This window comes from Hemicordylus capensis, chromosome 2, assembly GCF_027244095.1.
Source record: "Hemicordylus capensis ecotype Gifberg chromosome 2, rHemCap1.1.pri, whole genome shotgun sequence".
NCBI lineage: Eukaryota > Metazoa > Chordata > Lepidosauria > Squamata > Cordylidae > Hemicordylus > Hemicordylus capensis.
In genome coordinates this window covers 220167943-220193588 of record NC_069658.1, presented here as the reverse complement: position 1 = coordinate 220193588, position 25646 = coordinate 220167943, and the positions used below count along the sequence as shown (strand labels likewise).

General features: G+C 49.8%; 1 protein-coding gene across 1 annotated transcript in view; it reads left to right on the top strand.

Annotated features, from left to right (window-relative positions):
• Window positions 1-7329: 7329 nt before the first annotated feature.
• Window positions 7330-25646, top strand: part of ANGPTL4 (angiopoietin like 4) — a 31273-nt gene continuing 12956 nt past the window's right edge. Inside the window, exons 1-3 of the mRNA XM_053303414.1 lie at window positions 7330-7957; window positions 9943-10053; window positions 13128-13263. Coding sequence (XP_053159389.1) covers window positions 7466-7957; window positions 9943-10053; window positions 13128-13263 — 739 coding nt within the window. The 5' untranslated portion in view covers window positions 7330-7465. The remainder of the gene's footprint in view (window positions 7958-9942; window positions 10054-13127; window positions 13264-25646) is intronic.

Sequence of the window (25646 nt, the reverse complement as noted above, 5' to 3'; positions counted from 1 at the left end):
AGGACTGAAGGGTCTGATTCCTATGTTATTTCCTTTGTTCCTATCCTCATTTCCAAACTGGGAGCAAGCACAATGGCCTTTGTCCACGTTATTCCTTTTGTGAAAGGAACAATGCCTGTCCCTCTCTCTCTCCCCAGTCACCCTAAGTGGCACAGCAGGGAAATGCTTGACTAACAAGCAGAAGGTTGCTGGTTTGAATCCCCGCTGGTACTATGTCGGGCAGCAGCAATATAGGACGATGCTGAAAGGCATCATCTCATACTGTGAGGGAGGAGGCAATGGTAAACCCCTCCTGTATTCTACCAAAGAAAACCACAGGGCTCTGTGGGCTCTAGGAGTTGAAATCAACTTGATGGCACACTTTGCTTACTTACTCTCCCTCCCTCCCTCCTTCTATTGTTTCCCTGTGGTCAAGTGTATTGTAAGCTCTCTGGGAGCAGGAAGTACGGCCTTAAACATGTCTTAAACATGCTGAAGTGAAGAAGAGAAAACTGTGCAGCAGAATCTACAAATGAACGCTCACTGAAAATGGGTGCAATTTTATTGTTATACCCATTGACCCCTAAAACAAGGGACCATGTATTCGTATGCCATATCTGTAAGCTTAAGTTCAGCCAGTTTAAGATTGCCCCAACATCTATCTATCTATCTATCTATCTATCTATCTATCTATCTATCTAATTAATTCTCTTAAACATACCCGTCGCTAATCCCATGTGTGGCAGCTCTCGCAAGAGTTCGGAGAGCTGCTGGATAGCAACGTGGATGAGTGGGGGGAAGAAAATGGTGGCAGCCAGCCGGCAGGCCCAGGAGTTAACAGCAGCGGCCGGCCAGGAAAATGACTGTGGTCCTAGCGGGAAGGGTGAAGAAGGCAGGAACGGGTGGCCAAGAAGCAGCTGGCTGGAAAACGGAAAGCCTGGTCGGCTGGGCTTGTGGGGGCGGGGAGAAGAAGCAGGTTGTCCAGCTGGCTGGAAAGCAGAGGGGCGGTTGGCGGAGGAAGGCCAGAAAGCAAGGGGGTGGTTGGTGGGGGGGGGAGAATAAGCGGGCCACTTGGCCCACCAGGTAGGAAGTGGTAGGGGTGGGGGAGAAGTGAGGGAGAGAAGTGGTGGGCCGGTTGGCCGACCAGAGAGCTGCGGTGGGGGGGAGATAAAAAGGAAGTGTTTGGTGGGTGGGCTGGCCAGAGTCGCAGATGCTCTGCACCCGCAGCCCAGCTACTATATCTTCTATATATTTAATTCTCTAAGGCATACCCATGGCTAATCCCATGTGTGGCAGCTCTCGCGAGAGTTCGCAAGTAGAAGCACCTGACTGGGCAGTGGGGATTCCATATGCAGATAGGGAGAAGGAGCCTATGACAGCAGAAGCACCATGGTGACTGGGCAGTGGGGATTCCATATGCAGATAAGGAGGAGGAGCCTGTGATGGTTAAGGTCATTTGGAATGCAACTGTTACTGGTTGGAACATGTTCTTGATTGTAGAGGAGAGGAATTTATATTATAAAAGGATAGTGGGCAGGGGTCTGCGAAGAGAGAGGTCGTGAGGGAGGAAAGAGTCCCTTCAGGAGAAGGAAGCTGCCGTTGTGTGAATTAGATGAGGAAAGATGAACAAGGTCTGTTAACTCAGGGGGGGAGGGGGAGGGGGAGAACGAGAGAACATGCAGGGAGAGGGAAGAAAGAGTGGGGAACAGCGAGTAGAGGAGAGAGAAAGAGAAAAAGGAGGGATGGGGAGAGACGGAAGGAAGGGCAAGGGATGGGCCTGAGCCTGTCAGCAGCCTGAGGAGAATGAGCAGCTTTGGCAGCAAGGAAAGGTCCAGTCAACCACTACTGCTGTTTGAGGCTACTGAGGCCATTGTCAGAGGGAGGCAGGCAGGCAAGGGATGGGCCCAGGCCCGGGCCCGGGCCCGTCAGCGGCCTGAGGGGAACGAGCTTCCATGGCGGTGGCAGCAGTGAGGAAGGACCCTTTCAACCACTGCTGCTGCAGTTGCTCCTGTGGGGAGGAGCAGGAGCAGGGCTCGGGTGGGGAGGTATCTGGGGATAGGAGGCTACTGCAGCATGGCCAATAGGCACCAGCAACGCTGTAGCCACGACCAAGAGAGGTGAGGGGGATGGAGTAAAGAAGCCTACCTTGGATCCCTCGGAGCTGAGTAACTACAGGCCTGTCTCCAACCTTCCGTGGCTGGGCAAGGTAATTGAGAGGGTGGTGGCCTCCCAGCTCCAGACAGTCTTGGAGGAAACGGATTATCTAGACCCATTTCAAACTGGCTTCCAGGCTGGCTATGGGGTGGAGACTGCCTTGGTCGGCCTGATGGATTATCTCCAACTGGGAATGGACAGAGGAAGTGTGACTCTTTTGGTCCTTTTGGACCTCTCAGCGGCATTCGATACTATCGACCATAGTATCCTTCTGGAGCGTCTGAGGGGGTTGGGGGTGGGAGGCACTGCTTTGCAGTGGTTCCGCTCCTACATCTCAGACAAGTTCCAGATGGTGTCGATTGGAGACTGCTGTTCTTCAAAAGCTGAACTCTTGTATGGTGTCCTTCAGGGCTCCATATTGTCTCCGATGTTGTTTAACATCTACATGAAACCACTGGGAGAGATTATCAGGAGATTTGGTGCATGGTGCTATCAGTATGCTGATGACACCCAAATCTATTTCTCCATGTCAGCATCATCGGGAGAGGACATAACCTCCCTAAATGCCTGCCTGGAGTCGGTAATGGGCTGGATGAGGGATAACAAACTGAGACTTAATCCAGATATGACAGAGGTACTCATTGTGCAGGGTCAGAACTCGAGAGACCATTTTGATCTGCCTGTTCTGGATGGGGTCACACTTCCCCAGAAAGAACAGGTATGCAGTCTAGGGGTGCTTCTGGATCCAAGTCTCTCCTTGGTGTCCCAGGTTGAGACAGCGGCCAGAAGTGCCTTCTATCAGCTTTGGCTAATACACCAGCTACGTCCATTTCTTGAGTTAAGACCTCAAAACAGTGGTACATCTGCTGGTAACCTCCAGACTGGATTATTGTAATGCGCTCTATGTGGGGCTGCCCTTGTACGTCGTCCGGAAACTACAGTTGGTCCAGAATGCGGGAGCAAGGCTGGTCTCTGGGCCATCTAGGAGAGACCATATTACTCCCATACTGAAGGAGTTACACTGGCTGCCAATATGTTTCCGGGCAAAATACAAGGTGTTGGTCATCCTCTATAATAAAAGCCTTGGGTGTACGCCCGTGTCTCTGCGCCCGTGTCTCCCTCAGCTGTTCTGGGCATGCACGGAGCGCATGCCCAGAACGTCCGAGGGAGATACGGCCGCAGGCATCAGGCGGCCATGTTGGCTCCCATCCGGGTGGAGGAGAAGCGGGGACCGGGGAGGGCAGAGGTGGCAGCGGCGGGTCCAGCCCGGCCGCAGGGATAGGAGAGGCGGCGGTGGCGAGGGACAGCAGCGGTGCTGCCGCCATTTTCTTCTTGCTGCCTCCAGCCCGGCTGGGCGGCCTGCCCGGCCCAGCTCTACCCTGGGTTGAAGCGGAGCGAGCAGGAGGAGCCGTGCCTCTCGGCTTCCGTCGCGGAACGGGAGTGGGGAGCCGGAAACAGAGGCTCGCGGCACCATGGGAAATGGAGTCTGTGCTGGCAGCAGGAGCTCCAGAATGACGGGTGGGTGACGCACGGCCACTTCCGGTAGAAACGGCTAGCGGCTGGGCTGGGTGAATCTATGGACATGGGGAGGGATGGCGTCGCTCGGCCCCTCTATGGTGAGACTCCCCTTTTCATTTGCATTGGGAGTTAAAGGGGGGAAACGCCTCCGCTATGAGACTGGAAGTGTTGCTCTAGACTTTTTTTTTACTCTATGGGGGGGAAAACTGATGTCATTCCCTCAGGATGATGAGTCTGGACATCTCCCCCTAGATCCCGATAGATCCTGGGAGATCTATCCCTCCCGACAGATCCTGGGAGATGGAGGCGAAAAGGGAGGATGTTAGCGGGATGCCCATAGAGAAAAAGTCGAGAGTCTCTTTCACTCACCATTGCATCCTTATTAGCATTTCTAAACTGTTTCCCGACCTAATTCCCAATGTAAAACATAGAGGAGTTTCACCATAGAGAGCGTCGCTAACTCTTTAAAACTCTGGGACCAGAGCGACACAGCCTGATTCGGCAACAATTGAAAGCTGACCCAGGCCATGTTTTTTTATGGTCGCTGTGTGGGGTTATTGGTATGTCTATATGGTAAAACTATACTTTTGCGCTCATTGAATAGAAAACTAGCACCACCACCCCACTAGAGCCCGTTATTTAAACGGGCTTAAAAATACTAGTAACCTATAAAGACCTAAAGAGCTTGAGCCCTGGGTTTTTAAGAGAACATCTTCTTCGTTATGAACCCCACCGCCCATTGAGATCATCAGGAGAGGTCCATCTGCATTTGCCACCAGCTCGTCTGGTGGCAACTCAGGGCCTTCTCCGTTGCTGCCCCGAGGCTTTGGAATGTGCTCTCCCTCCCAGAGAGGGAGAGGAAGGGAAAAACGTTCTATTAGGCAGTCGGAGCTGCCTGAAATACTTGGCAGAAAGTTTGCCCGGGATCTCGGCGGCCCGGGCATGGGAGGGGGGAGTTCGCTCTGGGCTCCTATGGAGCCCAAGCCACGCCCCGTACGTGTGACGTCACGCGCATGGGCATTTCAAAAGGGGCCGCTGAGCGGGGCCGCCGAGCAGGGCCGCCGCTCGGCTGGCTCCACGCCTGGGCGGGCCCGAGTCTGTCAGTGGCCTGAGGGGAATGAGCAGCCATGGCGGTGGCGGCAGCAAGGCAGGGCCCAGTCAACCACTGCTGCTGCTGCTCATGTGGGGAAGAGCAGGAGCAGGAGCAGGAGCAGGGCTCGGGTGAGAGTGGGGAGGTTTCTGGGAACGGGGGCTGCAGCTTGGTCAATAGATGCCAGCAGTGCTGCAGCCACAACCAAGAGGGATGAGGGGGATGGAGTAAAGGGATGGTGGAGTGACCAAGAGAGGTGAGGGACGGGGATGGAAGCAACGGGCTGGAGAAGGGGCAGGAGTGCGGCTCAGGTGAGGGTGGAGAGATCTCTGAGGTGAGGGGGGCAATCAAGTACTAGAGCACAGATGCTCTGCATGGGTTAAGCGAGTGTTCTTTATTGCCTGAACTGGAATTTGCACCTAATCATATCCCCAATGAAATTTAGGGACAACTTTTAAACAGGGCACATTTTCAGAGTGTGAATGCACCATTTCCCAGTTCTGAGTTGGAATTTCAGCGTGAAAACCTAAAAAAAATCTTAGGGCTCTAGCTGTGTTGTGAGAAGCACCCCCATGCAACAGGTTCTATAAAGCCCTCATGGCTAATACCCATTGATAAATGTATACCCCACAAATTTGTCTAATGTCCATCTAAACCAGAGGCATTACGACACCTTGTGGAAGCAAGTTCCGCAGGTTAATTCTGCATCATGCAAAGAAGGGCTCTTTCCAGATTAAACCCTACAACGGGGTCAAATGCTTCGGTTTGGCAGGATTGTATTGAAAACGATCCCCAGAATCCCAAACTCCTATAGTGGGAAAATACAGCTACTTTTGTGCAATGCATGTGCAACGTTGTAGCACTATATCGCAAAGATAAAATCCAACAGAAGGCATCGCAAATGTGAACAGCACCTTGCTGTCAATGCAGGGACTGCAGTGTCACAACACAAGAATTATGGAAGCTAGCAGATCCGTAGTGGAGCTGTTGTAGGGTTTAATCCGGAAAATGCCCTGGATCTAATGCTCATCCTTTTCACTGGCCTGAAGTTTTAATGTTACAGGACAAGTGGGGGAGGGTTGCAGCCAGGTAATTTCAGACTCTGGATCTAATGGCCTTATGGGGCTCTCCCTTGCTGTGGGGGCCCCTTACTAGTTAAATATAAATCAGAAATTAATAAATAGATAAATAAGGTGGGAGTGAAGAGGGAGTTGTCTGGCTACGTAAACTCAAGGCCAGCTAAACTCACAGTTGTGGCTTAGCAGGGATCTTCCATCGTGTTCAAGGATGACCTGGCCGCCCCGCCCTGGACACGCGCCCTAACCTGTATCTTGCAAGCTGCAGCCAGAGATGTAAGAAGAAGGTTCTGCAGCCGATGAAGCCCAGCCCTTAGAGGCACCAAAAGGGAGCCTAGGAGCCAGGTCAGAGTTCCCTCTAACACAGATTCCCAGATGTTGTTGACTGATTGATTGATTGACTGATCAAGTGCCATCAAGTTGGTATCAACTCTTAGCAATCACATAAATAGATTCTCTCCAGGAAGATGAAGTTCAGCTTGGCCTTTAAGGTTTCTCAGAGGTGCATTCACTGCTGTCATAATCAAGTCCATCCACCTTGCTTTGGGTCATCCTCCTCTTCTCTTTCCTTCAACTTTTCCCAGCATTATGGACTCCTCAAGGGAGCTGGGTCTTCGCATAATGTGTCCAAAAGTAGGATAGTTTGAGCCTGGTCATTTGTGCCTCGAGTGAAAATTCGGGATTGATTTGTTCTATGATCCATTTGTTTGTTTTCCTGGCTGTCCATGATATCCTCAAAAGTCTTCTCCAGCAATTCCCATAATCTCCAAGCAAAAGCCATTGCAACTGGGGATTCTGGGAGTTGTAATCAACAGCTGGGAATCTGTTAGAGGGAGCTGTAGTTCAGACCAGCTGCAGGGTGAGAACCTAAACCTAGAACAGTCAGCCACTGACCTGATGAACCACTGGCTGCTGATGTTCACCTTGAACAAATTCTCCAGCAAGAAGGGGGGGCGGGAGAGAAGGAAGAAGAGGTCAGCTCTATGGCTCAAGGTGTGGACTTTTTCAGGGGCTTCCTGTGCTCCTTCAGAGACGGAGTGGCATGGCGGGGGATCCTCCATGCACTAGGGATCAGGCAGGGGGCTCTGGGGGTTCATCTGGACTGGTACCCAAAAGTCCAGCCTTAAGAGTACCACTGATCCATCCATCTGCTCTGCTTTCTCCATACCGTGCACAGGCAGGCAGGCAGGCACGTAGACAGAGAGAAAACCCGTCCACAGAGTGAGGTCAAAGGGCTAAGCGACGCAAGAAGCTGCAGCAGAAGCAGCAGGAGATCCGTTGATCAAAATTAACTTTCCAAACGTGACGAGTTCACAGTAATCGTAACCGAACCGATCTATGAAAGGAGGGCTTCCGGGCACCACCCTCTGCGGCCCCCCCCGCCCATTCTCCCCGGAGTTGTCTCTTTATGCAAAAACGAGAGAGAGAAAAGAACGAGGGGGTGGCGAAACCCTAGAAGGAGGAGGCAAGAAGGCGAGCAAGCGGCTGCCGCCCAGAGCCATGTGCGCGCTGGCTGGGCGGTGTCTATAAAAGGGGGCGCGTCTGCCAGGGCCTTTCCAAACCGTGCGCTCTTGGCGAGGTGGTTGCGTTCCGCGCTCCAGCTCCGACTCCTCTCGCACCGGGCTTCATTGTCTCTTCAGGCGCGGCGATGCTCCTCTGGGCGCTGGCGCTGAGCGCGGCGGCGGGGCTGGCGGCGGCAGCGGCTCCTCCTGCCGCCTCCTCGTCTTCGACGGGCGCATCCAGCAAGGAGCGCAGCAAGGCAGCCTCGTGGGACGAGGTGAACGTGCTGGCGCACGGGCTGCTGCAGCTGGGCCACGGCCTGAAGGAGCACGTGGAGCGCACCCGCGGCCAGCTGCGCGAGCTGAGCGGCCGCCTGAGCGCGCACAACGCCTCGCTGGCCAGGCTGGAACGCCGCGCCGACGAGGAGCAGCAGCTCGGCCGCGCCCAGCGCCTCCTCGACGGCCGCCTCGCCCAGCTCTCCGCTCAGCTGCGGGCGCTCCTGGCCGACCTGGCGGCGCACAAGGCGGCCGTGCGCGAGCGCTTGGAGCGCCTCGACGGCCGGCTGCGCCAGGCGGGCGCCGAGAACGGCAGCGGCAGCCCTCGAGGGGCTGGCCCGCCGGCGGAGATGGACGCGCTGCAGGTGCGTCCCTCTCTGGTCCGGGGCTGGGAAGCTGGCGGGGGGAGGAGGAGGACCTGGCGCGCCCGCCCGGGATCCCCCAAGGTCCGGTGGTGTGGCGATCGGCCCTTTAGTGAAGGATCTCTGCACACGCTCAGAAGTGCCCTTTGTCTCTTAATCCTGCGTTCTGGGTTGACAACACTTCTGGGGCTCGGACCGCGTAAACTCCGCTTTTCCTTAAATCTCAGGAATCATTCTTTCCCCCGCATGGAGGAGTGAAAGTATTTGCTCTCTAGCAAATAGGGGCAGGCGGTGACGGCAGAATGGGACTATTGGTTGACTCAGGGCGCAAAGTGTATCTGCCCCAAGGATGGCGGAGCACACCCCATCCCGGACAAGTGGCTTGCCCCTCACCTGCCCCGCCCCCATTTCTGTTTCAGAATTCTAATACGTGGGATGCAGCTTGCCTTCCCATACATGCATTTTGCCCTTTTGCCCCCACCCCCCAATTTTTTTTTCTGGTGCTGCTACTGATCTGTCCTCCTGGAAAGTGGGGGCGGGGGTGGAGAGAAAAGGGAGAGCTGCCTCTAGTTGGGGAGGGCGGAAGGGATTTTTGCCCAAGCTATGGGGGCATCTCTGTGGCAGACTGGTGTGCCATGAGTCGTCAACCCTCTGGAAAGTGGTGGTCTGGCGGGCCTTCCCTTCCGGAGGTCTCCGCTGGCCTTCATAGAGAATTCAGCCTGTGCTGGGGTTGCCCTGAGCAGGCACTCAACAGTCACAAGGCTGTTTGCACAAATCATCTCTCCAAAGGTGTCTTCTCAGCCTTGGGCCCCAGAAGTAGCTTGACTACAACCTCCATCATCCCTTGTGGCTGGAGATAATGGGAGTTGTAGGCCGATAGCTTCTGGGGACCCGAAATTGGGAATCCTTGCTGTTTATGATAAGTGGGGCACAGTCGCCTGGATCTGTAAAGATCACACTGAGACTTTCTTGATTGATGTGTCTGGAATTAGTGGCCTCATTGTGAATGAACTCACTTAAAGCTGCAAACGTGGGCAAGAGGGGTTTTCTTTGGGGGGCTGTCCGTGAGTTGTAGCTCTCCATGGGGGCACCCATTAAGATCTCACTTGAAATCCTGCGGCTGGTTTTGGGCAGTGCATTTTCAGAAGGACGTGGATAACCTGGAAAGTGTTGCAGAGGAGGGCAGCCGGGATGGGAAGGGGTCTAGAAACCAAGCCCTATGAGGAATGGTTGAAGGAGCCGAGGATGTTTCCTTTGGAGAAGAAGGGGAGATAGGAGAGTCTCTTTCAAAGACCTTAGTGGCTGCTACATAGGAGGAGAAGCAGATTTATTCACTGTTGCTCCTGAGAGCAGGACTGGTACCAGTGGGTTGACTGTTGCAAGGAAGCATATTCAGGCTAGACATCAGGAAAACATTCTTAATTGTAAGAGGTGTTTGACAGTGGAACAGTCTGCCTTTTGCTATGGTGGGCGCTCCTTCATTGGAGGTTTTCAAATGTGCTGGGCAGCAGGGGCATTGGAGCAGGATTCTGCACTGATGACTGATATTTATATACTGCTTTTCAACAAGTTCCCAAAGTGGTTTACATAGAAAAATAAAAATAAAGATGGCTCCCTGTTCCCAAAGGGCTCACAATCTAAAAAAGAAACATAAGATGGACACCAGAAACAGCCACTGGAGAGATGCTGTGCTGGATAGGGCCAGTTGCTCTCCCCAGGTGAAACAGAGAATCGCCACTTTAAAAGGTGCCTCTTTGCTCGGTTAGAACTGAGCAGGAGGGTTGGACTAGAAGGCCACCAAGGTTCCTTCCAATCCTAACATTTTGTGACATTTAGAAATCCTGCATCGGTGAGATTTTGTGCCCATGTGCGGCTTGTCAATGTCCTTGGACTCAGAAGGGAAGCCTTTCAATTTTTGTTCTTTCTCTGCACACACACACTTGGTTCTTGCGGTTCATCTGCTGGTCTCTTGCCTTTCTCCATTTCAGACCATAATGAGTCGTCAGAACTTGAAGATTGAAGAGCTGCTGCAGAAGATTAAACAGCAGCAGTATCGGATGGATAAGCAGAACCTGCAGATCAAGAGCCTTCAGAGCAAGGTATGTGGTCTCGTGGTGGCATTTCTGATTCAGACCAGTGCAGGAGCTAGGAGGCAGTCGGGAAGGCACTCTGCACATGCTAAAAAGCACTCTGCTCTGCCATTCTTATTTGTGTGTTTCAGGGCTGAGCCTTGGCATCAACAATAACTTGTTCAAGGGCCACTCAGAATGGGACCTGCCAGTCCAGTATTGGTCTGTGGAGTAGGGAGGGAAAGGCATCATCATCATTATTATTATTATTCCCAAAGGGCTCACATTCTAAAGAGAAACGTAAGACAGACACCAGCAACAGTCACTGGAGGGGTACGGTGCTGGGGGTGGATAGGGCCAGTTACTTTACCCCTGCCAGATAAAGAGAATCACTGCATTAAACGGTGCCTCTTTGCCCAATTAGCAGGGCATGGTTCTAGCAAGATGTTGTGTAGCGAGTTAACAGAATCAGCATCTCGGAAACGTATTATTCTTTGCTATAGCCACCTAATGGCACAGTGTGGAAATGGCCTGACTAGCAAGCCAGTGGTTCCCGGTTCAAATCCCTGCTGGTCTGTTTCCCAGACTATGGGAAACACCTATATCAGGCAGCAGCAATATAAGAAGATGCTGAAAGGCATAATCTCATGCTGCCCGGGAGATGGCAATGGTAAACCCCTCCTGTATTCTGCCAAAGACAACCACACGGCTCTGTGTTCACCAGGAGTAGACACCGACTCCATGGCACACTTTACCTTTACCAGCCAGAAAAATGGGCAAATCCGTTTAATTCCTAGCTATTCTCCGGTTTCACAGCAGGAAGCAATCCCGCTGTCAGTGGAAATACATCGTTCTTTGTCCTCTTTCTCCCAGCTGCAGACTTGATTGAAATATTAGGGGAAAGCCTGTAGCTCAGTGGGAGCCCTTGCTTTGCACGCAGATGGTCCCAGCTTCAGCCCCAGGCAGCATCTGCTGGTAGGGCTGGGAAAGACTCCTCTGAAACCCTAGAGGAATGCTGCCGGCCCGGGTAGACAATGCTGAGCTAAAGGGACCAAGGATCTGACTCTGTAGAAGGCAGCTTCCTGTGTTTTTTTGACAGGGCTGTAGCTCAGTGGTAGAGCATCTGCTCTGCACGCAGAAGGTCCCAGCTTCACTCCTTGGTCGCATCTCCAGGTATGGCTGGGAAAGACTCATACCTGAAACCCTGGAGAGCTGCTGCCAGTCAGTGTAGACAGTACTGAGCCAGACGGACCAGTGATGGGGAGGGGAGAAAGACCATCCCATAAATCCCTACCCCCATCCCTCGTTTATCCCTCTTTAAAGGGATGCAGGACCCGTCTCTTGGGGCATGATGCCGTCATACATGTCAAGTTTCTGTGTGTGTGGATGGGGGAGGGGTGGGAATAAGCGCCATTGCATGTTCAGAAGGCTCCGTGCATCACGTGATTTTCCTTGCTCTGGAGTTGGCAAAAATCCCATGCCAATCAGCCCTGACCTTGGCTCACTTGGCTTTTCTGCAGGCTTCCCAGCCCTGACAGGCAAGCTTTTCTGTTGTGCCAGGACTGTAAGGAGAGCTTTCTTGTGTAAGTGTTCCTAGGGAGGGAGAGATCTGCCACTGCAAGGCTGAGCCGCCAGCTGGGAAGGCCCCCTCTGGGTTTTGTCCCCACCCCAAGCAGCCTGGAGTGACCCTCTTCCCCCTCAAGCCCAGCTCTTTGGCTCCAGGTTGGGGAAAGCACTGCACTGTGTGCAAAAGTAGGAAAGGTGGTTTATAAATCTACTCAACACTGGCCTACCTGGCAGGGGCTTTGTAAGGCTTCCCCTGCTGTCTGAGCAAAGACGCACCTTTCAAAGTGGTGATTCACTTATATTTCACAGGGGCAGAGCAACTGGCCCTGTCCAGCCCCAACACAGCATCCCTCCAGTGGCTGCTGGTGGCTGCTTTTTAGGTTTCTTTTTAGATTGTGAGCTTTTGGGGACAGGGAATCATCTTATTTATTATTTATTTTATTCTATGTACTCCACTTTGAAAACTTTGGTTGAAAAGTGGTATATAAATCTTGGTAGTGGCTTCCAGCAGGATGTGACACAGGATGTCACATGTGGCTTCCAGCAGGATGTGACAGGATGTGACAAAAGTACTCTATAAGTGCTGTGCTGTGTTGTTGTTGTTGTTTGGCTAGAATTAGCCATATCAATTGGAGTTAATGGTGTTAATTGGAGAGTGTGAAGTTGCTGAGAGACAGAGCTATGAATCAAGGTGTCCCCAGCTTGTGTCTTGTCTCTGCTGTGAACTCGCTGGATGGCTTACAGAAGCTGTTCTTTCAGCCTCAGTTACCCAACTGCAAAATGGGAACAATGGCCCTGGCCAACCTTACAGGGTTGTATTAAGGATTATAACAGAATTTTGAATTGGAAAAAATTGCATTTATATAAATGCAAAGTATTAGTACCAGAGCAACAAATGAGGCAGTGTTGAAGTCAGGGTGGCCATTATCAACCCAGTCTATTTTGTTTCCTTCCTTCAAAACCTATCTGGTTTGGCTGGTTTTTAATTGCATTGGAAGTTGCCCTCTACTGAGTCAGGCCCTTGCTCCATCAAGCTCAGTGTTGCCTGCACCAATTGGCAGCAGCTCTCTGAGGTTTCAGACAGAAGTGTTTCCTAGCCCTTCTGGAGATGCTGCCAAGTTTCACACCTGGGCCCTGCATGGAAAACAGATGTTCTTCCACTGGGCTGTAGTTCCATACAGTTGTTGTGACAATAAACATCACCTTGCACCTTGTGACAATAAACATCACTCTGGGCTCCTTGGAGAAAGAGTGGGATATAAATATAGTAATAAATAATAAACTAAAATGGAAACCTTTGATAAACATTTTAACAGAAATTTGTAAAATCTGGTTTGGGTATTTCATTGTCTTCCCCCCCCTTTTTCTTTTTTTTTAATGATTGGCGTTCTTTTGTTTTGTTGTGAATCACTTTGTATCAATGTCTTGTTGAAAAAGCAGCATAGAAATGCTTGAAATAAACATAATTAAAATGGATTCTCTCTCACACTCCTGCTTTTGAAAGTTGTGGCATATTTATCTGTTTCTTTGGGGCACAGGTCAACATGCTGATCCCCTTGCACATCAAGGAAAACGAAACGCAGAGTCCCAAGTGGAAGGGGAACATCTTGCGGAGTGCTGACCGAGCCGCCAACCGCAGCCAGAACTCCAGGACTGGGTCCCTGGAGGTGCCAAGTGAGTATTTTATTGACTGATTGGATTTATAAACCACCTGATCTAAAACATCTCCAGCCAGTTTTACATTAAAAAAATAAAAATAAAACCCAACAATTAAAAAGATAAAACAAGCAAACAAAACCAATTGAAATGAGAGAGGTGGTTTTTAAAACTGCAAACAGAATTCCATACAAGTAACATCTGGATCCCAGAAGGATGCTGTTAATAGAAGAGTATAAATTTATTGTTTGACTGAAAAGAAATATAATGGGCAAGATGTTTCTGCTTTGGCCTTCTTCAGTTGCTTGAATGTTATAGGCAAGGTATAGTAGCTACAGTAATAGGTGTGTATATATATATGTGTGTGTGTGTGTGTGTGTGTGTGTATATATATATATATATATATATATATATATATATAAACCACAGACTGCCGTTTTCTCCTCTCTGTCCTCACCTAAATACATATCTCCTGTTTCTAGGAGCTTACATTTTGGAGTCAGATTTGCACTTTCCAGGGCTGTGGGGAAAAGACACATTCTGGTTTTGCCAGCAGCAAATTGTGTGGGCTTTTGCCATCTGTCATCCCGGAAATGCCTTGGCAAACCACGCTCCTGCAAAGCATAGCTTGTATGAGGACTTCACTACCATGTAATTCAGCGATAGCTTTAGAAAAGGGGAGTTGACTGATTAATGGTCCTGTTAGAGCTAAAGGGAACTTCCATATTCAGAGTCAGTCTACCTCTGAATACCATACACAAGGGGGAAACAGGGGGAAGTCTGTGGGCTTCCCAGGAGCATCTAAGCTCATCATGGTTACTGGACTTGGTAGGCAACACTCAGAAGGCAATTATGATCAAAACAAGGGCGTTTGCTCCTAGTGCTAAGCCCAGTTGGAATTTCTTGTCTAGACAGCATCTGGCACTGGCATTTGGCGGTGGTGGGGAGAGGAGAGGGGTGTTTGGCCTGATCTTGCTAAAAGCCCCATCTTTGTGGGGGCACAAAATTTTCACGGGTATGAAACCAGCTGTTTCATAGCCAACCAGCAGAAACTCACCAGGAGGTCAGACCTCTCTTGAGATACTAGCCAACATGATGTGCAGTGTGTCGGTGCCAGAGACACATTATTATTATTTCTTGTTTACACAGTCAGACAGGTGTTATTGACTGGTTTGTTTTATCCAGACATCGAGTCCTTCCCAAGGACCTGGGATGGCTGAATTTTATTGTCAATTGTTATAAATATCGTCACAGAATATAGGCTGTTCCCAGTAAAACTGTTTTTAGTAACTGGCTGATGGTGATTTCTGCGACCCCTATGGTGTTGAGGTGCTCTTCAAGGTCTTTTGGAACTGCATCCAGGGCGCCAATTACCACTGGGATTATTTTGGTCTTTTTCTGCCACAGCCTTTCAATTTGTAGATCTTTGTATTTGGTGATTTTTTTCTATTTCTTTTTCTTCTATTCTGCTATCCCCTGGTATTACTATGTTGATTATTTTGACTTGTTTTTCTTTCTTCTCAACTACAGTTATATCTGGTGTATTGTGTGGCAGATGTTTGTCTGTTTGTAATCGGAAGTCCCATAATATTTTTACATCTTCATTTTCTTCAACTTTTTCAATTTTATGGTCCCACCAATTTTTGGCTACAAGTAGCTTGTATTTTTTGCAGATGTTCCAGTGTATCATCCCTGCTACCTTGTCATGCCTTTGTTTGTAGTCAGCATCTTCTTCACCGTCCTTGATATATTCTTCAAGGTCTCTTTTCTCCTTCTCTACTGTTGGATAGACTTGCAGCATTCCTCTTCCACCTGAGCTGCAAGGGAGGTATAGCCTATCTACATCACTGTGGGGTGCAGATCATGTTTGATGGTCATTATTTTTCTGGTCTTACAATCTAGCGTCTCTAGCTCTGCCTGGGTCCAGTCTATTATTCCTGCAGTGTATCTGATAACAGGTATAGCCCAGGTGTTTATGGCTTGTATGGTGTTCCCACCATTGAGTTTGGATTTGAGGATTTTTTGAACTCTCCTGATGTATTCACTTCCAATTTTTCTTTTAACTTCAGTGTGCGCGATGTTATCAGCCTGGAGAATGCCCAAGTATTTGTAATGTTCTTTCTCTTCCAGGTTCTTGATGATGCTTCCATTGGGCAGTTCTATTCCTTCTGTTTTTGTTATTTTTCCTCTGATCATTATTAATGCAGCACACTTGTCTAGTCCAAACTCCATTGCTATATCACTACTGAATATACGGACAGTGTTTAGCAGTGATTCGATTTCTGACTGGGACTTTCCATTCAACTTCAGATTGTCCATGTACAGCAGATGGTTGATTTGACTTGATGTTTTAGATGTTTGGTATCCGAGGCCTGTTTTCTTTAGTATTTGTGAAAGTGGGGTCATGGCGATTACAAACAGAGGGCATAGTGAGTCCCCTTGGAAAATGCCTCTTCTAATGCTAACCTGTCCAAGTGTCTCGCCATTGATTGTTAACTGTGTACTCCGCATGCTCATTACTTTTTTATAAATATCTGAATGTTTTTGCTGACACCAGTTGTTTCTAAACATTTTAGTATCCATGTGTGAGGCAATGAATCAAAGGCTTTCTTGTAGTCAATCCATGCAACACTTAGATTGGTTTTTCTCCTCTTGCAGTTTTCTAAAATCATTTTGTCAATCAGCAGCTGCTCTTTTGTGCCTCTGGTGTTTGGGCAATTTCCTTTCTGTTCAACTGGAAGCTGTTTGTTAGTTAATAAGTGTTGCATCACTTCATCTGCTATTATTCCAGTTAATAATTTGAACATGGTTGGCAGGCAGGTTATTGGTCTACAATTACTTGGAACTGCACCTTTTGCTGGGTCTTTCATTATGAGATGAGTTTTCCCAGTTGTTAGCCATTGCTAACAACAACACTGTGCCTTGCATAATGTGATGAACTGTTTTGATAGTTGTTTATGAAGGCTTGTTAGGTGTTTAAGCCAAAAGCCATGCAGTTCATCGTCGCCTGGCGCAGTCCAATTTTTAATTTTCTTTTCTCTTTCACTTATTAATTCTGGTGTTGTTATTAGATCTTGCATTTGTTGGTTACATTTTTTGACCTCTTCTATCCAGCCTGCTTTTTTATTACAATCTATTGGATTGTCCCATAATTTCCGCCAGAATTGCACTGTTTCTTCTTTATTTGGTGTTTCTACGTTTCTTGCAGTTTCTCCTTCTATGCTTTGGTAGAAACATCTCTGATTCAACTGGAATTGGAGATTCTGCCTGTGTTGTGTGATTCTGGCTTCATATCTGCTAATCTTCTTTGACACTGCTGTTATTTGCTGATTTATTATTTCCAGGACTTCTCTAATTTTCCTTGAATCTAGGTGGTATTTTTGGATCAGATACTGTTTGGTGTTTTCATTCTTCAGCTTCTTGTCTTTCATATCTTTCAATTTACTAGCATCTGATCTGAGCCTGGAGATTTTATTTTCTAATCTAATCTTCCATTTAGGTGATGTACTGCTTTCTTTTTTGACAGGTCCACTGATCTTATATCCGAGCTCTTGTGTTGTTATTGTTGCTGCACTGTACAGTAGTTGGTTTGTTTCTTGCAAATTCTTGGTTGTTATTTCTACAAGTGCAGCATTGACATCTTTTAATGCCTGAGGAAGTTGTTTTTTGGCAACTGTTTTCAGAGCTGGAAGTCGAACCCTGGTGGTTGTTTGGTTCATGTGCTCAGTTATTTTTTGCTTTAGTTCTTGTTGCTTTTCTGTTAAATGGCATTCAGGTTTTTGAGGTGAAGGCAAAGGTTGCCTGGTTTTGATTTTGAAACAGTTCAGCAACAGTGGCATCCTCAATTTCCAACACCTCCTCCACCTGCGCCTGAGCAACTTCTTCAGTTGGTGGTAGTTCTTCTTCCATATCTTGAGCCTGTGTTGCTCTTTGCAGTTCTTCCAGCTCAACTCCTGTGAATACTTTATTTCTTATTATGAATCTTCTCTGGTCTGCTAGCCTTTGTTCTGTGATTTCTGTATCTGGATGCTTCTCTTTCCAAACTTGGTACATTCTTTTTAAATAACCTCTTCTTGTTGTACTAGACTTGTAATAGCAGATCATTATTTCCTTGTTGGCATTTTTCGTATATTTTTTTCGGTTAAGAGAGGTTTCTTCCAGTAACCTTGCAGTCTCCAGCCCTGGTTGCTCAACTGAAGATCCAGAGTCCTGTTGCCCACTTGCCACTAGATGTCCAGGTACTATAGCACCTGGCGCGGTCCTTGTTGACCCGGGCGACGACCGATCCGGATTAAGTTTATTAAAGTTACGTCTCACCATATTGTTGATGGGAGAGGCACTCTTTGTCTAGCTCCTCTGGTGAGACCTGTCCAGTATGGTTGGACCTCTGGCATAGCTCTCACCTTCCTCAGAGCACACATGCCCCACAACCATGCCAAGGTCATGCCTCACTGGGGGGGGTTGTTGTTGTTGTTGTTGTTGTTTTTACACTTATATCCCGCTCTTCCTCCAAGGAGCCCAGAGCGGTGTACTACATACTTAAGTTTCTCTTTCACAAAAACTCAGTGAATTAGGTTTGGCTGAGAAAGAAGTGACTGGCCCAGAGTCACCCAGCTAGTATCATGGCTGAGTGGGGATTTGAACTCGGGTCTCCCCGGTCCTAGTCCAGCACTCTAACCATTACACCACGCTGGCTCTCAAGGCAGCCCTGATGCTGTTGAGAAGAAGCAGTTGCAGTTCTGGTGCTGGAACGCTGTGCGTCATGTCGGCCACTGTGTCCGGTTCTAGGCCCTACATTTTAAGAAGGATATTGATTAATTGGAAAGGGTCAGCAGAGATGCTGCAGCAGATCCCTGCACTGGGCAGGGGGTTGGACTAGAAGACCTCCAAGCTCCCTTCCAGCTTTCAAATTCTGTGATGCTGTAGAAGACTAGAATTGGGTATAGGAGAAGGCATTGCAGGTGGAAAGTGCCTTGGGTGCCCCCTTGAAAACAGTGAGGGTCCTGAAAAGCAAACTATGGCTTTGGCAGAGAGGGTTGTGTTAGTGTTGTGATTCCAGCATCTGATGGCTCCTCAGGGCTTTGTTTAGGCCACATGTCTGTCTGGTGCAGGACTCTTCCTTCTGAGGGTCAGCTAGAGAGGACTGATGGCATTGCTGATGGCACCATTGCAGATGATACCAAACTCTTCCGGGTAGTGAAATCCAAAATGGATTGTGAGCAGCTCCAAAAGGATCTCTCCAAACTGGGGGAGTGGGCGACAAAATGGCAAGTGCGGTTCAGTGTTAGCAAGTGTAAAGTGATGCACATTGGGACAAAAAAAAACAGCTTCAAGTATATGCTGGTGGGATCCGAGCTGTCGGTGACAGACCAGGAGAGGCATCTTGGGGTTGTGGTGGACAGCTGGTTGAAAGTGTCGACTCAATGTGCGGCAGCTGTGAAGAAGGCAAATTCAATGCTAGGGATCATTAGAAAGGGGACTGAAAATAAAACGGCTAACATTATAATGCCCTTATACAAAACTGTGGTGTGACCACACTTGGAGTACTGCGTACAATTCTGGTCACCACATCTCAAAAAGGACATTGTTGAACTGGAGAAGGTACAGAAGAGGGCAACCAAGATGATCAGGGGCCTAGAGCACCTTTCTTATGAGGCAAGGCTACAACACCTGGGGCTTTTTAATTTAGAAAAAAGACGACTGCGGGGAGACATGATAGAGTTCTATAAAATCATGCATGGTGTGGAGAAAATGGAGAGAGAAATTCTTCTCCCTCTCACACAACACTAGAACCAGGGGTCACTCCATGAAATTGATTGCCAGGAGGTCTAGGACCAACAAACGGAAGTACTTTTTCACACAACGCGTGACCCACTTGTGGAACACTCTTGCACAGGTTGTGGTGACAGCCAACAACCTGGATGGCTTTAAGAGGGGTTTGGATGACTTCATGGAGGAGAGGTCTATCAATGGCTACTAATCAGAGGGCTGTGGGTCACCACCAGCCTCAAAGGCAGGATGCCTCTGAGAACCAGTTGCAGGGGAGTAATGGCAGGTGAGAGGGCACGCCCTCAACTCCTGCCTGTGGCTTCCAGCAGCATCTGGTGGGCCACTGTGCAAAACAGGATGCTGGACTAGATGGGGCTTGGGCCTGATCCAGCAGGGCTGTTCTTATGTTCACATGCAGAGCGGATTGGGACCATGGGGGGGCAAGAAGAGTTTAATCCAACCCACTGCCGCAGTCTCCGTCTGAACTGGGGCCCCTGCAGATGCTGTTCACATAGGCAGAGGCAAACTCTCCACAGTTGCTGAATGCAACCTCCATGTTTCAAGGCAGTCTACCCCTGAACACCACATGCTAGGGGCAAAGAGTGTGGGAAACCATCATTGCTACACCCTCTCCAGTGCTGCTACTTTGATTGAATTGGAAACACCCCCCTTCCCCATAGAAATAAAAACATCTGGTGATCCAACTATGTATGTCACACGTCAGATATGGTTTTGCTGTTTATGTGGACTGTAAGGAGGCAAAATCTTGTGGTGTGTAGGTGGCTGGGAGGGAAGAAACTGGAAATGCTGTTTTCAGTTGTGCTGAAAATGTGTTTGTACCTGGCAATGAAAGGAAAATTGGCAGGTTAACTGGTCAACTTAGCTTGGAGGAAAGCAGAACATAATAGTAGTTTTCAGATTTCTGGAAGTGACGGTGCAATTGTTGAGCCAGAGGTAACATAAGGGTCCAACTGCCTCCCTGGCAGGTTTTCTACTTCTGATATATTTAAAGAAGTTCTTGTTATTCCCCTTGACACTTCCATCTATCTGCTCCTCAAACTCTCTCTTTGCATCCCTTATTGTCTCTTTGCATTTCCTTTGCCAGAGTTTGAGCTGCGGGGAAGCCTGGTTAAACCTACCTTCCCTGCAGACGAGCAGTCCTTCCTTGGGCAGCTGGATCGCCCGCCCAGACAAGCACCCCCTCCTGCCGTAATGTACTGCAAGTGTGTGGTGCCTTATTGGGATCATGCTAGCTGTGGCTGACACACGAATGCCAAAGCGGGGTTAGGAGTGGTCGCTCTCCTAACCCCGTTTTGAGGGGAGGCTCCACAAGCGGGTTCGCCGCTGTGGTGCCTTCGGGATCAGACGCAATCCTGGTGGGTTCGCACACACTTGAAAAGATATTTCCCTCAGGGGATGGAGCCGCTCTGGGAAGAGCAGAAGGTTCTAAGTTCCCTCCCTGGCAGCATCTCCAAGATAGGGCTGAGAGAGACTCCTGCCTGCAACCTTGGAGAAGCCGCTGCCAGTCTGTGTAGACAACAGTGAGCTAGATGGACCAAGGGTCTGACTCAGTATATGGCAGCTTCCGATGTTCCTACATGCAAAACCAGGCTGGGCTCCCTTAGCCCAGTTTTGCACGTGTGTGTGAATAGCCTGTCTTTATGTTCCTTTCTGTTCTCTTCATTTGGGCAGGACTTGCATTTTCTGAAGGCTTCTCTTTTATTAGCTTCCCTGACTCTACTTGTTAGCCATGCTGGTGGCATCCTGAACTCGGTGGTACCTTTCCTCCTTCTTGGTGTATGTTCCAACTGAGCTTCTGTGGTTGTGGTTTGGAATAAGTTCCATGCTTTCTGGAGTGATTTGACCCTCCTGACTTTCCCTCTCAGCTTCCTTTTTAGGAGTCTCCTCATTTTTGAGAAGTTTTCTCTTCTGAAGTCCAACGCATCTGTGTTGGACTTCCTTGGCAGTGCTCCACTCGCATATAAGCAGAACTGGATCACATTATGGTCACTGTTCCTCAATGGTTCTACAACTCTGACATCTTGCACCAGGTCCTGGGCGCCACTCAAGATTTAAGTCTGAAATTGCCTTCTCTCTGGTTGGTTCTGCGACAAACTATTCTAAGGCACGGTCATCTAGTATATCTAGAAATGTGGCCTCTGTCAATAGCTGAATGTGAATTTGCCCAGTCTGTGTGAGGGTACTTGTCACCCATTATTACTGCCCTGTCTCTCTTTGATTTGCCTCCCTGGTTTGCTTCTCCAACTCCAGGTAACTCTCAGTGTTTCGATCCAGAAGGTGATAGCATGTCCCTAGTAACACATTTCCCTCCAGTCCTCGTGTTGTCGCCTGTAATGATTCTGTAGGGGACTCCAGTCTTACTAGGTTTTCTAGCTTGTTGGATTCTTTAACATACAGGGCTACTCCACCCCCAGTCTTCCCTTCCCTGTCCTTTCTATAGAGTTTATATCCAGGAATAAGAGTGTCCCACTGGTTCTCATCATTCCAACGGTGAGAACCCAAAGGGAGGGATGTGCACAAAATCATTTTTCCCTGTTCAGTTTGAGTCCAAACAAGACTCTAACCAGACCAGGCATGTTCAGTTTTGGCACCCCCAAACTTGGGGTTCGGTTCAAATTCGAACTGTTTTGGTCCAGGGGTGCCAGACGTGTTAAAATTGTGGTTTTTTTAAAGTGGATTTGCCGCTTTGGGGGGTGCTGCTGCAGCCCTGGGGGGTCTGTAGTGCTTCTCCTCCCCCTGCTGGCCTCCCCCAGTCTCCTGTGGCCAGTTTTGGAGCTGTTTCAGCCCTCTGTGAGTGTGTGGCAGCTTCAAAAATGGCTGCCACGCACTCAGGGGCGAAATGGTCTGGGGAAGCTGGCAGGGGGAGGGGGGGCCAGAAGAGACCCCCCCCAAGCCCTTGGCCCTCCGTTTAAAAAACAAACTAATTTTAACGTGTCTGGCACCCCCCCCAAACTATCCTGGGGGGTTCAGCTCAACCTCGGGCCAAACTGGGCCCAGTTCATTTCGAAGTTGAGCCCCTCGAACTGAGCTGGCTCGAGGCTGAGCAGGCTCGTGCATTCCTAGGTGATGGGGGGAGTTGTAGTCCCGCATCATCTGGGGAGTCGAGGTTGAAACCGCTGGCTCTGTCTGAGGCTAGGGACTGAGGTAGTCAAGCGGGCAGAAGCTTTGGAGGTGTTCAGGGGGGAAATGTGCTGGGGGCATATGTGATAGTAGTTTATAAAACTGTGCATGGGGTGGAGAGAGCTGACAGAGGATTGCCTTTCCTCCCTCTCTCACATTCCTAGTACTCATTGGGCCAGTAAGACAGATTCCCTACCCCAGGGCTTGGCCAATCCAGGTGCCAGAGAGCCATGGCACCTAGAAATTTCGACTGTGGAGTCTACACTAGGATATTCAGAGCTGGTTTATTATAAAACTGTTGTCTCTCCTCAGGCAGCCAAGTTTCTGTCACTTGTAAAAGGGATCAAGAGAAACCCACTTACCCTCCACAACGTCCATCACTTTGTTTGTGGTTCTGTCTCTTGGCTGGCTCCAGGCGCCAAAAAATATTTGTCAAGGCCTGCCCCACACACGTGACTAGAAAGGGGTGTGTTGGGAGGGCATCAGGACATCCGTTGGAGACATCACGTTGGGTGTGCTTTCAGCCCTTCCTAACGATGCGTGTAGGGAATGTCTCATCCATACCTGTCCATGTGATGCTGGGTAATAGACTCAAGGTCGGCAAGAAAGTCATCCTTGGCTGTGGTTGCTCAGGGCTGGGAAGAAAGCACTCTGCACGTGTCCAGAAACTGTTTTTTTGCTTTACCATGCTGCAGTACCGACGAGTGTCTGCTGGTGCACTCAGTGGGCCGCCTCCTGCCTTGGCGTAGTTCCTGCCTAGGCCGCAACCTCCTTGTCGGGGCGATTGTGGCACCGTCCAGATGCTGGGATGCTAAGCGGGGGAAATTCGATTCTCCGGCCTTGGTCTTCCTCTGTTCCCAGCGCGGCAGCAGTCGGTGGCTGGCGGCCAAGTGTGTGAGAGGTGAAGCCGTTGTGAGGCTTCCTCGGGAGTGGGAGGGTTAATTGCTGGCCCAGGCCTCGGCTTGGGGAGAAAATAGAGAATGGCGGTGCACATTTCAGGCTGGCGTCCCTCCAACTAGGCGAAAGGTAACGCTCCCCCTGCAGCGCTGGGATTCCAAAATAATTTCGCCCCGGAGGGAGGCGGGGGATTAGAGCTGCAAAGAATTTCCTAGCAGGAGAGGAGCGAGCGGCGTGCTGCGTGGCTGGGCCTGTTTCCCACTGCCGGAGAGTGATGGAGCTTCCCCGTTGTGAGTCACCGCCGCAGTGGCAGCCTTGGAGTCTGGCTCTTCTACGTTTCCAGCTTCACGTCTTGAGCAGAAGCCCTTCAGTCCAGATGATGGGGGCTGCCTGGCTAATATTTCCACACACCTCCTTTCCTTCAAAGCCAGCTCCATTGGCTGTTGGAGGGCTTTTCAGCAGGGCTGAGGAACTGGGGCTAGCTCCCATGAAGCCACGGGCTTGCGGAACCCACTGCCACAAGATATGTGGGTGGCCAGGAGTCTGTTGGCTTGTGGAGGAGGTATGGGGCGTTCAGGCAGTGGGAGAGGTCCGCTGGTGACTATTGGGCATGATGCTAAATGAAGCCTCTATGTACAGAGACCCTCTATAGCTGAACACCAGCTGCTGGGGGCCATAATAAGGTGAGAGGGCTGTTGCCACCATGTCCAGTTTGTCTGTTTCCAGGACCATTCAGCAGGCAACTGGATGCTGGACTAGACTAACCTTGGTCAAGTCCATCAGGGCCCTGCTTCTGGCAGAGCCTCTCAAACTTGGGTCCCCAGCTATTATTGGACTACAGTTCCCATCATCTCCCACCACAATAGTTGAATTCCATCATGGCAGGTGGATGATGGGAGTCCTAATCTTAGCATCTGGGAACCCAAGATCAGAAGGCCAGTGTACGGAGGAGAACTTTGTGAGTCATGATGATGGAACGGAACCTCCTTGTACAAGCACAGACTACCTCTGAGGGCCGTGGGAGCCAATGCCCCCTTCATGCACCGCTTTGCTGAAGAATTTGACGGGCCCCCCCAAGGGAATCGGGAGGCTGGACTAGATGGGCCGGGGGCTCTTTAGCTGTGTTGAAAGAACTGGTAGCAGTTCCCTGCACTAAGTGTAGAATAGGACCCCCGAGATGCCTTCCAACTCTCCGATGCTAGGCGGTGGTGGCAGAAAAGGGCCCTCTGGCAGACGCACAGCTTAGTGCAAGACTGGGGAGGGGGTTGCGAGGAGGAAGCGCACTCCGGAGATGTGCTTAGAAGCCCCTTATTCCTTTACATATCCCGAGGTCTTTTCCCCAATGCCGCTCTCTGCTTAAGGACCAGTTTCTTCCAGCAGCAGCGAGGGGGGGGGGTCTGGCCAGGGGGAATCTCTCGTTACAGCGAAACTGGGTGAAAGTTGAAGCCCCTCCTTAAAGGGAGCTGGCTCTCTCCCTCCGGTTCCCAGGCTGGCTGGCGTAACCTTTTCCCTACTTGGCCCATCCTCCCCCTGCAAGATGCTGACATAACACTGAGGGCGAGGGGGAGTGTGTGTGTGTGTGTGTGTGTGTGTGTGTGTGTGTGTGTGTGGAGCCAGCAGTGTGTCCGCACAACAGATGCTTCCCTTTGGAATGTGCTTTGGCGGTTTGCCTGCAAAATGCGTCTGCCGGTGGTGACTCAGAGGGGGCGGCTCGGAGCGTGTGTCGTGTCTTAAGCCTTCACTGCGAATCGGGGGCGCCTGTCGAATCGTACCCACACAGCTCCTGCCGGCCTAGGCCAGCCTCTGTTCCCCACTGTCAGCAATATGGGAACAGAAGTAGCGACCTGCCTCACTTGGCTGTTGTAAAATGATAAAGTACAAACGCTGTTTGCAGTGCATAAATGAGAGAGTTTTGTTAAGAACTATAGGTTAAGCTAGGTATATTGATGAGTAGAATTCGTATCGATTTGAATTAATAGTGTGCTGGTGCAGGGCGGGAAAGGGCTTCTCAAGGTTGGATCCCCAGATATTTTTGGATTAATATGCTTGTTGTCCCACACCACGATGCTCTGGCTGGGGATGATGGAGGTTGTAGTCCAACATCATCGGGGGACCGAAGCTTGAGAACCTGTTCTGCTGAATCAGAACAGCTAATGCAATGCTTAAGGCTGTTCTGGCTGGGAATGATGGGAGTTGTAGTCTAATGACATCTGTGGACCCTAGGCTGGGAACCTCTGCTGTAGGGTATTGGTTAAGGAGCGGATTCCAACTTGGGCCAAGGAGTCCCTATCTATCTATCTATCTATCTATCTATCTATCTATCTATCTATCTATCTATCTATCTATTTGAGACATTTAATATACCGCCCACTCCAAAGACTCTGGGCCAGGCATCCCCAAACTGTGGCCCTCCAGATGTTGATGAACTACAACTCCCAGCATCCCTAGACACAACTTTTTGTGGCTGAGTATGCTGGAAGTTGTAGTTCAGCAACAGCTGGAGGGCCGCAGTTTGGTGATGCCTGCTCTGGGCGGTGCACAATAACAAGCAAACAGGCAACATTAGAAATGACATTCTAAATTAAAAACTAAAG